Here is a 17,087-nt window from a genome sequence, read left to right as displayed (position 1 = left end):
ACCCAGAAAAGTCAGAATAAAGTCGGTAGGGAAAACTATAACATTAGATAATAAACATAACAATATAAGCTGCAGATCAGTTTTGTCTTGACAAAGTAAAGACTGATCATCATGATACTTCACTGAAACCAGCATGAGATGATGAAGGCACAGAGATGCTATTGGTAACATGCAACAAACACAAAAGATTTCTCAGCTAATTAGGCAATATTTCACACGTTTAAATGCTGCAGACTTGCCAGCCATTAACCCATTCGGTGTCCTGCTACGGTAGTGGAGAGCAAGCAGCGCGTATCTTGCGCATTGCTCCAGCGCAGGAAGGGTTGTGGGGCGGTACCCAGGCATGCTAAACCTCGGCTTGTGATTGGTCGGCCCGGGCAGTGACGTAGGGGTGGAACTAGTGGAAACTACACAAGCCATTTCCACCTGCGTAACGCTCCAGTGGTTGTGGCATCTTCCAGGAGACACTGCAGCACTGACCGGTCCCCTCCCTCCTCCTTCTCCTCCTTCCCCTCCCATACACAACTGCCAGAGACCAGAACCATGGCTGCTAATCCCCGGGAGCTGAGCGGATGGATGGAAGGTGATGTGCTGCTAGGATCGGCTCGCAGGAGCCCTCAAGAGGAGGGAGAATCAGCAGGAGGCGCCTGGAGCTGTGTGGAGCAGAGAGGAAGCATCAAGGCTCAGCTGGCAGGGCATCCACCGGTTACCATGGAGACAACATCCACAGGTAAGCAGGGTACCCTGGCACACCTCCTCCCCAGGACTCCTTGGTAATTGGCACAAGTCAAGGCAACTTACCTGAGGTTCTTCACTCAACAAGAAGGGGTAAAGTGTAAGCAAGAAACCAGTTTTCTCATTAACATCATTATTATATAGCGCATTCATATTACGTAGCGCTGTACAAAGTCCATAGTCGTGACACTAACTGTCCCTCAATCAGCTCACAATCTAATGTCCCTACCGTAGTCATATATCAGTCCGATCAAAAACCATCGCCGGTTTGGTACTATTAGTTACGGCGCCCGGGCATGTTGCTGTATCCTAATCCTTGCCTTGTTCCACTTATCATTGCAATTTTTGATAGCAGATCATTGGAATAGATAGGTGTACCCCCTCCTGCATGGCCTGCAATTACCCCATAAAAATGATGGTAGATTCATAGCAACCTGTAGACGATAGAAATAGTTTATAAATGGTAATATTCTGTCTATTCCAATGGTTGCTAGGGGTTCCTTGAGCAATAAGCAGTTTGTTTCCCAGATCAGTTACCACTGATATCAAAAAATGGTTGTTTGTAAGTGTGACAGTCAAAAAAAACATTATAATGATAATGACATTTTTGTCACTGGCCAGCAATGCAAGAGGCATTCTTCCCATTGATTAGCATCCTAATATACTGTGAGCTGTGGATATACTAGTTATAGCTGGGGTTCCGTAAGACCCAAAAGTTAGAAACTGTGTCCTATTCATTCAGAGAAGAGATCGCTCAAAACAACATTTTCTTTGTGCACTTCTATTATTTTTTTTTTCATTCCAAACCAGCTCTTCAGTATGGAATGTTCAGAGCCGAAACAGTAAGATAGAACATTACAATCATCGTGAAATACAGCCTGTCAAACTGTCACCCTTCCTTGTCTTCTGTCAGCTGAGGGCTGCCGATAATTTGGGTAATTTAGTTCCAGAGAGAATTTAGAAATGATGGTACGGCAACAATAAATAACACGAGCGGTGGCTTAGTGTCGGTAAAGATTAACTTGTGACATGCTTTTTAGGTACTGCTGTCTATCAGAAGATCAAGTTGGTTATGTAGTGCATAGGAAGATGGGTCAGTTTGTAGAACCCAACAGGAAGAGAGTGGTGGAAATTTGGGGTTTTGGTTGATTGTGGTGTTTTAAGCATCAATGGACAATCTAATCGCCTAGTGAAGTCTAGTAGATCAATTGTCCAACAGTCAGGCTGATTATACAGTCAGATCAGCTTTTCTCTGTCTTTTTAACATAGGGGGAACCTCTAAAAGAGCTTTTATGTGTTTGGGGACACCTGGTATAATTACTATATCTGTAGCTCAGTATATTAGCATGGTGGTTGGTGTGATGAATGTTGGCCAGTCAGTGAAATGTCACACTTACAGATAGCCAAAAAGATCAACTGTTCATTGCTCAAGGAACTCCCAGCAACCTCTGGAGGACCCCTAGAATTCCATTGAACCCTAATCGAGAAACAGTTGGGTTGGATCGTTTCTACGATCGTTTACGATCTACTATAGATGTCTATACAGTGCAGCTTTTTGTGACCTTTCTTCTGTGGGGTATCCTTGAAATACCTTCCATGTCTCAGGGAGCCCCTGCTATAATTACTATATCTGCAACTCACAGTTGACAATTGGGAAGAATGCTACCCATTTAGATAGCAAAATAGATCATCGGTGTCAATTAAACTGACCTAAGAGACACAAATTGCTCATTGGAACCCCCAGCAGCCTTGGGAGGAGCCCTAGGGTTCCATGGAACCCTAGTTGAGAATCACTGGCTTACTGGTTTGATCGTTCATCCAACAATCAGATTATTATCCACTGAGCACTACAATTCGTCCTTAGATGGTTCTTCACTGTGTATGGGAAGCACAAGCCAAAATTGTTTCCAAAAGTGTTTCCAAAGACTTTTTCAAAGTTATTACAACAGGTAACCATTTGCTTGTAGCTCCCAGCTCCTCTGTTTTGGAGGAGTTGGCTTTTTTTGGTCAATGCCCCCCTGTCCTTCTAACCTGCATCGGCAGCTAAATATGGATAAATGCATTTTGGTAACGTTGAACAATTCCTGCTTTGTTGTCACTGTTGTAAATTTCTGTGGATTTTGAAAAACTAGCATAAAGGTAAAGTTGTGATATTTTCCATAGATCAAAATCACTTTATTTTTGGAAAAAATGTAAGGTTCAGTGGAGAAGTTAAAATTTTTATGTGGATTGTGTAGTACCCAGTATTTTCATGGCCACAAATTCTTTTTCAGTTGAGCTTCATCTATGGAAAAAAAATTTTTTTCTCGAGTATGTTGCTGTTGTTTTGAGTGCCTGGTGCTTTTGATTGTTGTTTTTTTCTGGTTGTTATTTATTTAGAAGATTGCTGCTTTCTGAACACATAAAGATACTGTCCTTTGTTAAATATTGATTTTCTGTTCTTGGCTATATGAAATGGTTGGGCGTTTGCCCGGGTCTTGTGCCTGGTGGTGCTAAAATCTGTGCTGCCGTGTTGTCCTTTCAAGTTGGAGGGTGCTATGGCTTTCCTATAGTTATAAATGTGTAATCCCACTGCTAGCATATTTAGGTTCATCATTAAAATTGTCAAATAAACTTTTTTCCTTTTGTCTGTATCTGCTAGTAATGCTGGAATGTCCTCCATGCTTCTTCTCTCACACAGAAGACTTAATAGCCTAAAGTCATCAAACATTCCTGATTGTTTATTGTGAAAATCTAGCATGTGTACAGTAGGCCCCTCCATGTCTATTAGCGAACCACTATAGTGGATCACTAAAATTTCCTATGGGGAGGACGCAGCAGGGTGCCTCCCGCTCATCCTCCCCTCTACATAGAACTGAAAAGCACTCATGCATTCTATTGTTACTGAATGTTTCCAATGACAAGACATATGGTGTGTGTACAGGCCCTAAAAAATAGTTTGCTTTTGTCTAAAGTGAGGGGGAGAAAAATATTTTTACTTACCCTATCTTTAGCTCCTGCAGCTCCCTAACTTGTCTGATTGATCCCCTTCAGCCTCCTTCCTTATCTGTGTTGTGGTCACAGCCTCTGACATGATTCCCTACGATGCAGGATCAGTAGTCCTGTATTGTATCTAAGAGACACCAAGAGCCTGTCCCCAACTTGGGGCACTGGAAGGAAGAGAAGCTTGCCAACTGCAGGTAAAGCAGGGGATAGGGTAAGAAAAAGTGCTGTCCCCTAGATCAAAACAATCATTAAACTGTGAAGACCCACTGCAAGGGTACTTATAAATTATTAGTATTAAATAGGATTTATATAGCACCGACAAACTATGCACATTAAATAGGGGTTGCAAATTATTGACAGATACAGACAGTGGCATAGGAGGAGAAGAGGATGCTGCCCCTAAGAGCTTACAATCTAGGAGGTGGGGGGATAAATTATTTATGCAATTTAGCTTCATATAAAAAATGGCAATACTAAGTAGTTCTTCCTAGCTACCATTCAAACATTCAAATCACATTGAGTGGTTTTAGTAATGCAGAAAGCATAGTATTGCACATAACTAGTAGTGCATTTAATGATTTTACCTGTTGCATCAAATTGAAATTTATATGCCACCCATTCACGTCAGTCAGATTCATTGCTGCATTTAAATAAACCAACCTAATGCATCACAGCAGATGAAAACACATGCAATCTCTTCGGCGGCACAGTACACTGCAATGCAAGGTATGTGGGCTACCATATAGAAGAGGTAGAATATCGGTTAGAGAACCCAAAACTGAGGATTTTTTTGTTGTTGTTTATGATAGAAGATATGCATGTTACAATTTTTACAAATTTAGACAGTACAGTAGTGGCATCAGGGTGTTTTCAAAAAAGCTAGACAAAGTATGCTAAAACAGATGTTGGTATAGATAAAATAACTTGTGTGAGTACCAACGTTTTAATTGCTTGGTATATTCTTGTATTAGACCATATAGTGTTTTAACCCGACTCGTTTTGCCAACTTGGCTTCTTCAGGGGTGTACTTAAGACAGTTGTTATGTTGTTGCAAGGTTATTAGTCCAAAAAAGAGTGTAAAGAGCTAGCGTCACCAAAGGAGTCAGCTTTATGTGCTTTAGTATGGAAAGAGAAGGGGGATTTTAATAAAGATGATTTCGATGTACCTGTGTTTTTCTATCTGGAGCCCCAATGCAGAATAGTATTTGGTAAAAATGTTAGTAGATGTCCTTTATTGGGGGAGAGGCATCCCAGTAGTTTTGTCCTTGTGTGGGAATAATTGAAGAGAAATACCTTGCATTCTAAATTAGAAGAGCTGAAATGGAGTCTGTGTTCCTTCACGGACAGCCAAACACATGGGGTACCATGCAGATTTAATGTCACGTATGTAACATGTGTCACTACTGGGCGATAAAAATAATTCAATCCAAGACATTTTCAGAGGTTATTTCTGACAACAATAATGCACTTGTTTAATAAATGAAGAGCGCAATAACTGTTGCTCTATGATACTGCACTTTAAACTTGTATATTGATATACTGTATGTCATGTCTCATATACTAAACAAGGCTGCAGATGTTTCTGAATCACAGAAGGAAAATTACATATCTTAGGCACCGGGTAAGAATGGAGCTACATAAGGCAACTTGACAGCAAAATTTGGGGTGTCCAAATCTTGCAAGAATCATTTGGGGTACTGCAATGCAACCCAAAGCACTATCACACATTAGGACGGGGTTGCACAAAAGTTGCAAGAAATCACAACAGGCACTTCATTTTACAGCCAGGTGATGTGATTATAAACTGATTTTTTATAATTTGATAAATAGAAAACATCCTGTTGGAACAAGTTGTTCTGCTTAGTATGCATGTAGCATTAAAGTTTTGAAGTACACAATTTCTTTATAGCTTATTTTCTAACCAAATCTCCAAATGTTACCTAGAACTAGTCTGATGGATATTTAGCATGCATTACCAGTCTATTGATAAATGAAAGCATTAATAGAATTCACAAAAGCCAACACCTTCTGCTTTGTGATGTCAGGTTCATTCAAAGCTGAGCCCCAGGCAATAAGCTTACAGCAAAATATGTATAGGGCTCATTTTACCTGTCGAAGGATTGGGTTTAAAAGTTACATTGCATTTAAAGGTAAATTACAGGCAAACAGCTACATGAATAAAAAAAAAACCACAAAGGAGTTTTTTTTATCCAGCAAAAGATTTGCATTTCTTTCCATCCAGTCCTGAGAGTTACACAGCTTCTACACATAAGACATCTAGATGAATAATGCTGCTTAGTATTAAAGAAAACTGATGTTCTCTTTTCTCCACATTTGTGATTGCACAATGACCGCAGCAAATCATGAGGTCTCACCCTTCTCTCCCTTGCAATCAGCATGTGCATTGTTATAAAACTTACATGCAGATTGTATGATTGACCCCCAGTCCTGCACCTCCCCCAAATACTAAATGTGCATTCTTTAATTTTCTTGCACCTTTAAATCCATGTTTTACTGTGTGTTACTGCTGTGCCCTATATGATTTATTTCCCTGGAATTTAAAGGGGACTTTTACGAATAAATAAGATAGATGATGTGTATAATTACATGCTTCCAAGCTCCAGAACTGTCAGGCTCATCTTCAATCTGATCCCATTATCCAGAACAAGCAAGTAGCCAGTGAAAGTGGAATTCACAATATACAATACAATCTGTAATCTGTAAGAACAGATTTTAGGCTGAGTAGATAAAGTTCTTTAAAGGAAACCTATCATGGGAGAAAAAGGAAGCAGTTATTGTTTGGCTCCTTCTTAAATTGCCTGTCTTCAGTACTGCTTTTGAGTCACTGATCCAGAACAAAAATGCAGCCATTGACTGCACAGTGAAGCCACAATCTCCTTTATCTCCAGACAACATATATATTGCAAGTGATTTTGGCCTCCTTGTTAGCCAGCATCTAATATGTTGTAGCTTACCAACCCCTAGGTGACTGCATTAGTTTCCTTTTTTTCAGTCTTTTTTCATTATTTGTACTGAGTGACCCTGCCAGCGACATACTTCTTGTTCAAGGGTGACAACTGATACACCAAAAATGTGCTTCCTCATTGTTACCTTATTACAGACTTTGAAAGCCTATAGGATGTTTTTAGGATCAACAGATAATTTCTTTTTCCACTTGGAAAGCTATAACAAAACATTTTCAATGGCATATTTAAAGGACCAGAATAGCAAATACAAAAAGAATTGTTGTTGGGGTTTAAATAAACTTTCAGCTGAAATAATTCTTGCTATGTTAAGTATGCATTCACAGTGTACAGCAAATGTAATCTCATTTTGAACAAGGATTGATCGAATGAATATTGATCTGGTGGACAGGATTCGTTTTCCATTTATCGATGGAGCATGGGTGGGAGCAGCAGGTGATAACATGACTTTGGACTCTGTACAGAATTGTTTAATATATCAGCACTATATAAGTACATAATATTTAAAAAATCATAATTGCCAGTCACAAAAGACCTATGACCTATAGACACTGACATGGTAGAAAGCTAGCAGTGGCGATCCGGATTATTTTTATTAATAAATAGTGACATAATAGTAACATATTACACAGGGCTGTATATTAAATAGTGTTTGCAAATGACAGACAGATACAAACAATGACATAGAAGGAAGAGATGATTTTCAAATACATTTCTGGAGTAGTAAAAAGTGATACAACGATCAATATTCCCCAATCAATTTTTGATTATGGAAATATTGATTATTTGCCAGGTTAAGCATACATAGGGCTTATTTTATAAAGCAGTGAATCTGACCAATCACTAAAACATTCCCTACTGAAGAATCGTCCATCTGTTTCAATGGCAGTAATTTACTGCACCAGGGAATGTTTCAATGAATGTCAGATTCACTGCTATATAATTGGACCCCATAGAGTACGCCTGGTATTAAACAACACATTTTATTACAGATTCCATTCACAGTATGCAAAACTGATGGAAGATATGCAGCAATATAAAGTGGTTTTTATCAGCCTGTAAAATACATTTCTGATTGGTTACATTTTATTCTCATTTATTTGTGATATCAGTTGAGTAATCAGAGCAATGCATTTCACATTCCTGTACATTCTTCAACAGGCCTCTAAGCACAAAGTAAATGTGTTATATAGAACACTTACTGATAATAATAATGAATGGAGACATGTAATTTCCCCTATTTGTCACTAGAGATACTAGAGCAGCCTTTTATACATGGGGGAACCTTAAAAATAACTTTTAGGTCTTCAGGGGACCCCCTGCTATAATAACCATATCCACAGCTCATAGCATATTAGCTTGTTGGTCAATAGAAAAATGCTTCCCTCATTGCTGCCCAGTGGGAGGAATGTCTTCCTTACAGATAGCCAAAAAGATTATTGGTGTCAGTTACGAGGAACTGAAAAGAACAAACTGCTCATTACCCAAGGAACTCCTAGCAACCACAGGAATCTGGGAGAAACTCTAATTGAGAAACATTGTACTGCAGAATTGTATAAGAAACAAATAGATAACATCCAGTAAGTAATTAAAAAAAATATGCCTCAAATTATTAAGATTAGAAAAGATGGGAGGGTACACTTTTTGAGGGTGCACATTCAATATCTATAGATTTTTCCTAGCAAAACGGTTTATTATATAAAAAAAATATACATTATGAATAAAAACAACCACATCACATTTTGTTAGTCACTCCACATTGTATAATTATCCTTGACGCATTTCATAGAAACAATCCACATCTTCAGGATGAGATCTGGGAGATTTCAGAATATAATAAATCAAATCCATGATTATGTAGTTCTCTTAGGAATTGGGATGAAGAAGTGGGAGAGAAATACTCAACAAGATAGGTAAACAGATAACAGCTATCCTGGTAGCTCAATAGGTACAAACTGCATATAGGAAAATCTTGCTGGAATAAAAAGAACCAAGATCCCATAAGAAATCGCAGTCTGTAAATCCTGCTTCTCACTGGATCTCCTACTGAAGGTATGGATTGTTTCCACAAAATGCGTCGAGGATACCATTATACAATGTGGACAGACTAACAAAATCTGATGTGCTTGTTTTAAAAGTTTTTATTCTTAATGTATATTTTTTTATAAGAAACTGTTTTGTTAAGAAAAAATATATAGATATTTAATGTGTGGCCTCAAAAAGTCCTGTCTTTCCCAATCCTAATTAATTTGATGTAAACACTGTACTAGATAGAAAAGTTAACCTTTCCTTCAGAATCCACATCACCTTTACCTTCAGAATCTACATCATCAACATGCTAAAAGTGACTTTATGGGGTCTGTTTATATGGCAGTGAATCACATATTAACCAGAATTCTCTGGTGGACAACCATCCCCATTGAAAACACATGGACATGGAAGATTCCACCAGAGAGTGTTGATGAATGTCAGATAAACAAATAGGCCTAAGACTCTGAAAGATATGATACTGTTTATAGTTGTCAGTACTTCTCTTCCAGTCCTTGGCATGTCATTGTCACTTTCAGCTAAGAAAAAAGCACAGACATGTTTATCATCATCCTGTAAACTAATAGTCCAATTAAACCTCTTTGAAATGGAGATGAATAAAGGCAGACATGTTTGGAGGAGTGAGTGTAGACACCCAGGGACAAGAAATGTGGCATATTCGGCATTATTGAAAAAAAAGACTGTAAAAAGAAAACTAATGTAGTCATAATCTAAGGGCTGGAAAGCTGCAATATATATTATTTTTGGTTTAGGTGAGAGATCCTTTTACACATCATAAATTGTGCAATGCAAGCTGACCAAACAGCCCAGTTACTGATATGCAAATGCTGACTTTTTGTGAAAAGTAGGCACCAACTCATTTACTAATTGAACTGCTTATTTAAAATAATTTACTGTTTTGTTTTTTTTCAAAATGATTGATATACAGAACAATAGTAACATGACATTGCTGGTATACACGTAAAATAAATAGTATTTGTATGGCAATCTTTTTTGTATATTGGTTGCTTTAGATATCCGCTTCGGAAGGCCTGACATTTCAAGAAGGACATTTTTAAAAGGGAGAATGATGTGCAAAATGCATTCACTAAAACCAATCAGATTAACAAATTTATTGCCAAAAGGCAAACAGAGCAATGAGGGGATGAATATAAATAGTTGTTGTCCGGAGGCACAGATATTCCAACACTCCTACAAGTACAAGACTTACCTTTTTTGAGGCCTGAATGCAGCCATATACAGGAAGCATTGGCCCTGCTATTATGGTGCATTTGTGTTTATTTCTTCAAAGACTCAATAATGCTCACTTAGCAAAGTAATGCTGTGTTTAATTTATTACCCAATAAAAAGTAATCTAAAAATAGAATTTGCTTTTTACATACATGATTGGATGACCAAAGTGAACATCAGTCTTCCTCTAATAAATGAACCGCAATTTGTCATGGTGGCAAAAAATATAAACTGCTTCCATGAATCAGATTTTTATGAAAGCAGTTTTACATATGTTAGTGTAAGCTTTGGGTTGCAAGGTTCACATGTCTGAGTCACCTACAGATTTAAGGATGAACAAAGCCTGACGTACATACCTGACTTGGTGAAAAAGCTTTGGCCCAATGGCAAAAATGAGGTATACAACCTATTCCTCTGCTTGAAGAGCCATCTCCTTTTTGGTTTGTATGTAAATGGATTTTAAATTTGAGTCTATTGAGAAAAGAGCTTAATAACGCATGGGCCTACTAGCAAAGCAATATGTGTGTTATCATGTTCATTTGTACAATGAATGTACATTACATGCGTCAGTTTGTTGCAGGGCTTTTGATTTTGATTGGTACCTTTAGGCGGATCCCACTACACTCACATCTCCCCGATCTGTTGTAGGTCGCCGCCATTGTTTTTCTTTTCTCTCATCCTTGCGACCTTTGACCATCTTGATTGGCCAGACTGGCTTGATGTAACCTGCACGGGAGTTCATTTAGGAGAAAGTCAAGACTGCCAGGTACTGCATTCGCAGCTCAGCAGTTTTGACTCATCTCTGAAGTGATTGGGCTGGTAACAATGGCTATTGCAGAAGAGATATCACCTGCCTCTTTCTGCAGTAATGTCCTGTCTGATCCAAAATGTTTGAAAGTGGAATGCTTTAATGCACTAAGCAAATGTAAATACAGACATACATGCATGCAGCAAACCTCAATAAATTGTAATGCATTACAGTCAAGTAGACATCATGGTTGGACCCAGTTCACCCAGAAATCAGTGCTCATTAACAGAACTGGTTACACCACACACATATCAAGCCTGATTTATTAAAGCTCTCCAAGACTGGGGAAGATGTGTAACCTGGGTGATCCAGCAAACCTGGATCTGGTCCACAATTGAAAATATTTGCCAAACATTAGCAGATGATTTTTAGGAAATCCATTCCAGGTTTTCTGGACCACCCAAGTTCTTCTATGACAGTCTATCTGCTTCAGAGAGAGCTGTAATAAATGAGACCCATCCTTTCCAATATGTCTGTGTAATGACACTTGTGCAGAGAAGTGTGACTGTTTCCTAGCTGTGCCAGTTCACTGCAGTTGGAGAGCAAATGAAAAAAAGGCACAGATCATAATGTGCAATGATAAAAGACTTTAGTGTGAGATATCAATCGGGAATACCCAGACAAATTTGAGGAGCCAAATAGTGTGAATACAAATTTTGTGGGTACAGATGATCTATATTTGCTAGTTGTTTTCAAAATATTAAAATATCTGTTCAGAAAACATTCAAAACTGACATTAGAAGGCTGCAAAATCTATTTTGATTCATTTAAACATGTAATTTTCTTTCAAGTCAATGAGGTGTAAATATGCATGCATATACCAAATATAGCACATATGAAATATGAACATAGCAATGTATGCACTGAGCTGAAATAATTATAATTTATTGCATATAGTGTTTTTGAGGGATTTAATGTAATTCTAAAACAATATAATGCTCTATTTTTACTCCGCTGTTCTGCACCCATTTGTTTTATAACATCTAATACTCTAATTTCCCAGATACACTTCATGTATTGCACGAACTGTAATTTTTTTTTTTAACAGTCTGCCAGTATGCCAAGTCAGTGAGCACAGCTAAAAGCAATCATTGCTTCAGCTAATGATGATTTGTTTTATTCTCCTGGTGTTAATTGGTCATTTAAAACTTCTATAATATAAATATATAATATAAGATAAAAATCTTAGATTTAAACGTGCTGGTAATTGTATAATGCTCCATGTTATCACCATACTTTGTTAGGCACAGCCAGAAGTTGCAGTTTTATGCTGACAAACGTTGGCATGAAGTCATCACGTTGCACAAACAGCATATTTGCATGTAAAATATGTTTAATGTATACCCATATCTGCATAGTGACAAATACTGTGAGCTCAGTTCACAAAGATTTAACACCAGGAGTCATACATGCACAGTTGGGAAGGAGGAAACCCATATGGTTAGATGGGACTATAACCGACATCATAATTCTTACATTTTTGCTTGCGGGCAGTGTTCTCCCAGGCCTATTTTAGCCAGTTGCACCACCCAGCACTTTTTAGTAACCATGCGGCTGTTTTAGGGTGGTTACTAAAGTGTTGGGTCACAATACAGGGGCTGCCACCTGCCTAGAATTTCTTCTCACCCAGCTTTAAAAAATGTGTGGATTGAACACTAGCGGTTCTTTTAATATTCAATGGCAATCCAATGCTCCATAGCAATGCACGTTGTGTGCTTCATTAAAAAATGGTCATATATGGTCTTAAGCATGTTCATGTGCACTAGGAGCCCATCCATTTGCAGTTGGCTTCTTTAAAGTGGAACTAAAATTCCACTTTTAGGAATCCCCGATCAGGTAGGTCATTATCACAAAAAGCTACAGGCGATGTCCCTTTTGCAAATATCGTCCCTACCTGCCTTGTCACCCTTAGGGAGGCAGGGCCACTAGGGGGCGCTATGGCTTGCACGAAAGTGGAGTGAGCGATGAGAAGGGCCATTGCGCAGAGTCCAAGCGGCAACCAGGTCTTCTCCAGAGCCTCTAATGGTGAGGATGTTGCGCTGCTGGTTACCGCTAGGTTGCGGTCCTTGGGCACACCAGGGTGGGCAGGAGAATACACAGTACTAAATAACAAGGCAGAAAAAATGTCAAGGAAGGCCGGAATCAAGGCAGGTAGCAATCAAGAGAGGTCAGGTCATAAGCCAGGGGTCAAATACCAGGGATCCAGAAATAGACACCAGTGACACAGGGGCCACTGCAGACACAGGGAACACAGGAGACACTGGAAGCAACAGGAGGCACAGGGGACACAGGAATATCCACAGGCTGACAGAAACACTAGAACAGCACAAGGGAAAAAAGGGGTTAACACAGATGCTGGACAGGGTAAACACTGAGTTAAGCAACAGGTGTACAGGAACTGCTCAGCAGAGCTAGGGGCTCAGCACTAGTGGAGACACATTGCACAAACATTGAGTGCTGTGTCTAAACTAGCTAAATAGCCAAGGATTATTAGGATTTCCTAATTGGCCTGGCGGGTTGGGCCAAACTGATAAAGTTTGGTAGCATAGGCACGATCAGAGTCAAAAGTGCCTGCATGCATAGGAAAGAGACGCCTACGCTTTAATGAGGAAGAGGTAAGTGTGACATGCCTGATTGCTCCAGGTTTTTGCCTGCATGGTAGATACGTCATCTTGGATACTGGAAGAGAAGAAAGAAGAAATTGGTGAAGATTGTGACACCTTGGGAGGGAATACAGACAGGTGAGTAACTCAGGTTTAGTTATGCTTTAACACAACATGCCTTCATGCAAAATAGAGGAGTCAATACGCTAATAGTTTTTTTTTCTATAAGGCTATTGTTCAGCCTGCCAATGACGCTATGGTGCGGTTACCGCTTCCTCATGCCAATGAGCCACTGCCTTGGGGGAGTTGCTACATGTAGCGTTAACCTTCAGCAGCCTAATAGAGAATGAATGGAAGCAGTTCAGTACCACTTACTTCTGCCCACTGCCAAACCTTCAATTCTGGTTCTTTACAAACCAGTGCTGTGAATTGCTGAACTTGAGAACCTCCCTGGATGGCTTGATTCTGCTGTAGATCTGAATCTGTCCTAATTGTTTATATTTAATTTTTAATGCCCACTATTTGTTGATGACATACCCAATAAATGCTCCATATAAAAGAGTAGACATACTCAGATTTGTATTAAATAATCAAAATTGCCATTAAATGTATAGATTGCTTGCCTTTCTATAATTTTGAAAAGTAATAGAAAGGGTGAATATATTTCTGGTAAAAATGTGGAAGGGAGATATTGAATTTTATTTGGAAGAATGGACAGTTTTTTTTATGATTTTGGACATTTTATAGGACATGGTGATATACGTGATCAACTTTTTATATACCACGGGGTATTATTGTAAGTGCTACATTGTCATTTTAATTTCATATTATTCCAATGGTTATTTTATAAGTTTACTGTAGCAGCTGAGGGTTGGGGGTTTTTATATTGAATTTTATATTATCAAATCTTTATTGTCAGTAAACATACACGTAGACACATTTTTTTCTTTATGAACTTGAAGCAATTTCATTTTATTTTTGCAGGGAGGGGGGATTGATTTGGGGGTGGAAGATCAGAGCTGCTTTTTATGTTTTGCAATACAACACCTATATGTTACAAAGCACCCAAGTAATACTCTTAGTTGAAATGCACTTACCTTTGTTCCAGCTAACAAGATCGGCTAACAGCACAACATGTATGATTAAGGTTATACCTTTAATGTTTGCTTTCTTCTATACCTGATTGATGTTGGAAGAATGATTTACCATTTCAGGCAGTTTTCTATAATTGTGGGAATTATGTTGTGCCTGAAACTACTTAAATGATTTAAACCACACCTGAACATTTCAGGCTTTTTAAATGTGCTAGCATTCTGTTAATGCAAAAACACATTTATTAACTTGTTTCAGAACTCTGTAATTTTCGAAGAGGTTGGCACAGCTCCTTGCAATTTGCAGGGTATATGTCTATTTTTTGTTGGTGCACACATGTAGATACCGGGGTGGCATTTGCCTTTAGCCTTTGTCATCCCAAGTGCTGGTTTCGTTAGGCTTCATTTATCTTTACTAACAGAGTAAAAATATGGTTGAATTCTGTTCTAGGTAAAAATGGAACAACAAAATAGTCAATTGCCAAACTTTTTTTGTTTTTTAGTTTTGAAAAGGGTGGGGAAGAGAGAGAACCTGTCTCAATTGTTGGACTTTTTCTCAGCCCAGACAGTGACACTAGCCTCCTCCCCAATTCCCTCTATTTCAAATCTCTGTGCCCCTTGGCCCTATACACATTCTTGGAAAATTATAGCACTATTTTTTTATATACTGGGTGTATTAATCATTGTTATTGATAACCTAATAACTAGTTCGACAAGGTCTTAATGGACCAACTCTACAAGTAATGAATTAAAACAGAGTAGTGTGGTTCCATAGTCCAAACCTGTGCCTGGTTCAATATTTGAAGTTTGTGTGCTGTAAGAATATAAAACGTTTAAGTCAGATTATGTTGTTATACTGAATTAGTACATTACCATATTATCTATATAGTGTGCATAGGATCCCCTACCTAATATTTGCTTGAAAATCTTGGCAGCATAAAATGTCTGCGTGTAAAAAATGTAGAATTTGATTGTCCTTCAATTTGATTGTTTGCTCCAGTTTCTGCTGTGGTTAGGTTTGGTAATCAACCTTTGCACATATGGGTTTTGGCACCAGGAGATCAGTGCTGCTGGCTTGCAGTACAGAATGTAAAACCCTAACCTAAGGCCCACCTACACTTATCCTCCATCTAACCCAAACCTTTCAGTAACAAAAACCCCTGTGACACAAAAACTAGTTGGATCAATTTTCTGATCAGTGATTGTTCAGTCAGAACAAAAGACCCAAACACAGCACTCATAAAAAAAATTCTTCAGTGCCGACCATAGGATGGTGATTTTGGTGAACCAAAGGACAGATGGGGGCTTTTGATCGGATTTGCTGGAGTATTCAGATATATGACTTTGTTCTTTCAATTATTATTTACCAAAATGTCTGATCTGTCCACATTTGTTTAAGAACCCAAAAATCAGTAGCCTGTCAAATCATCTCATTAGAGCAGTAATCTAATTGCAAGTAAAAATCAGCCCATGTGCACTAGGCCTAACACTTACCCTTTGACCTCCCTAAAAACTTACCACAATCCCTATCTACAACCCTAACCTTACCTGTAACCAAATCACTAAAATTCCCTGTCACTCTACCACTAACCCTCTCTGTAACATTTTTCTAACCCTGCCTTTAACCTTACTACCAACCTTTCCTGTAAACTTTACACAAAATCTATCCATGGGTATATTGCTATCCCTAAAACCTTACCAGCAACCCTTACTCCAACACGAACCCCTCTTATATACATACTCACCTTTTCTTCCCCAGTTTTCTCGCCTCCTCTGCTCCATGATGAATTCTATTTAGTTTCCTTGTCAATGGCAGTTACATATCAATACAGACTATAGGTCACACCTGACAAAGGAATAGGGGCATTTTATATTAGCATTAGCATTTTATGCTAACATTTATATGTATGAGTATTGAAAGTATACCCTTCACATTTGCAATTTCCTAATTAGTGACCTACACTGTAATGTTCACTTTATCTCCCAAATGCTTAGAATCACTGAAAACTGCAATTAAGCTCTATTACTAGGGAGGAAGTTCCAGGTAATAATGGGAACAGTGAAGTTATTAATAGCTGAAAATATAGGGCAGAGTTGGTGAAATGTTGCACTGCAGATACACATGGATTGTATGCTATAAAAAAACAGCATAAATGCATTCTCTTTAACAACTGTATATAAAATGTGACCTTCATATTTCCTACCAGATCAATAACTGCAGCAAGAGAATAAGCAGCAACAGCTATTATTTAATAGTGCAAGATCTTAAAATTAAGTGAATTGTTTCTCTTAAATGAGGCACATTAAATAAGACCTTTTGGTAAATTCAGAAGTCTTGAATAAATGAATTCCTGATGGCACAATATACAACATGACTAGTTTGGAATATTAAAAATCAGGCTTGGAACTCTAGTCTGGTTACTTTGCTTAGGCTAATGTGATATCATGAATCTGCTGCAGGTAGGAAAATGTATTTGCTTAGTCTCCTTCTCCCCAGTGAACAGACTGCAACTTTGGAGCAAGTGACAAGTTGAATATGCAACATTGCAGCATTGTACTGACCTAATTGTGACCTGGTATCCACCTGTTGCAGTCAGATGTA

General features: G+C 38.4%; 1 protein-coding gene across 1 annotated transcript in view; it reads left to right on the top strand.

The window, feature by feature from the left end:
* Positions 1 to 430: 430 nt before the first annotated feature.
* RTN1 (reticulon 1) overlaps positions 431 to 17,087 on the top strand; it is a 111,559-nt gene continuing 94,902 nt past the window's right edge. Inside the window, exon 1 of the mRNA XM_072427699.1 lies at positions 431 to 730. Coding sequence (XP_072283800.1) covers positions 544 to 730 — 187 coding nt within the window. The 5' untranslated portion in view covers positions 431 to 543. The remainder of the gene's footprint in view (positions 731 to 17,087) is intronic.

The sequence above is a fragment of the Pyxicephalus adspersus genome, chromosome 12 (genome assembly GCF_032062135.1).
Source record: "Pyxicephalus adspersus chromosome 12, UCB_Pads_2.0, whole genome shotgun sequence".
NCBI classification, from domain to species: domain Eukaryota; kingdom Metazoa; phylum Chordata; class Amphibia; order Anura; family Pyxicephalidae; genus Pyxicephalus; species Pyxicephalus adspersus.
Note: the sequence above shows the minus strand (reverse complement) of the source record. Positions and strands in the feature narration are given on the sequence as shown.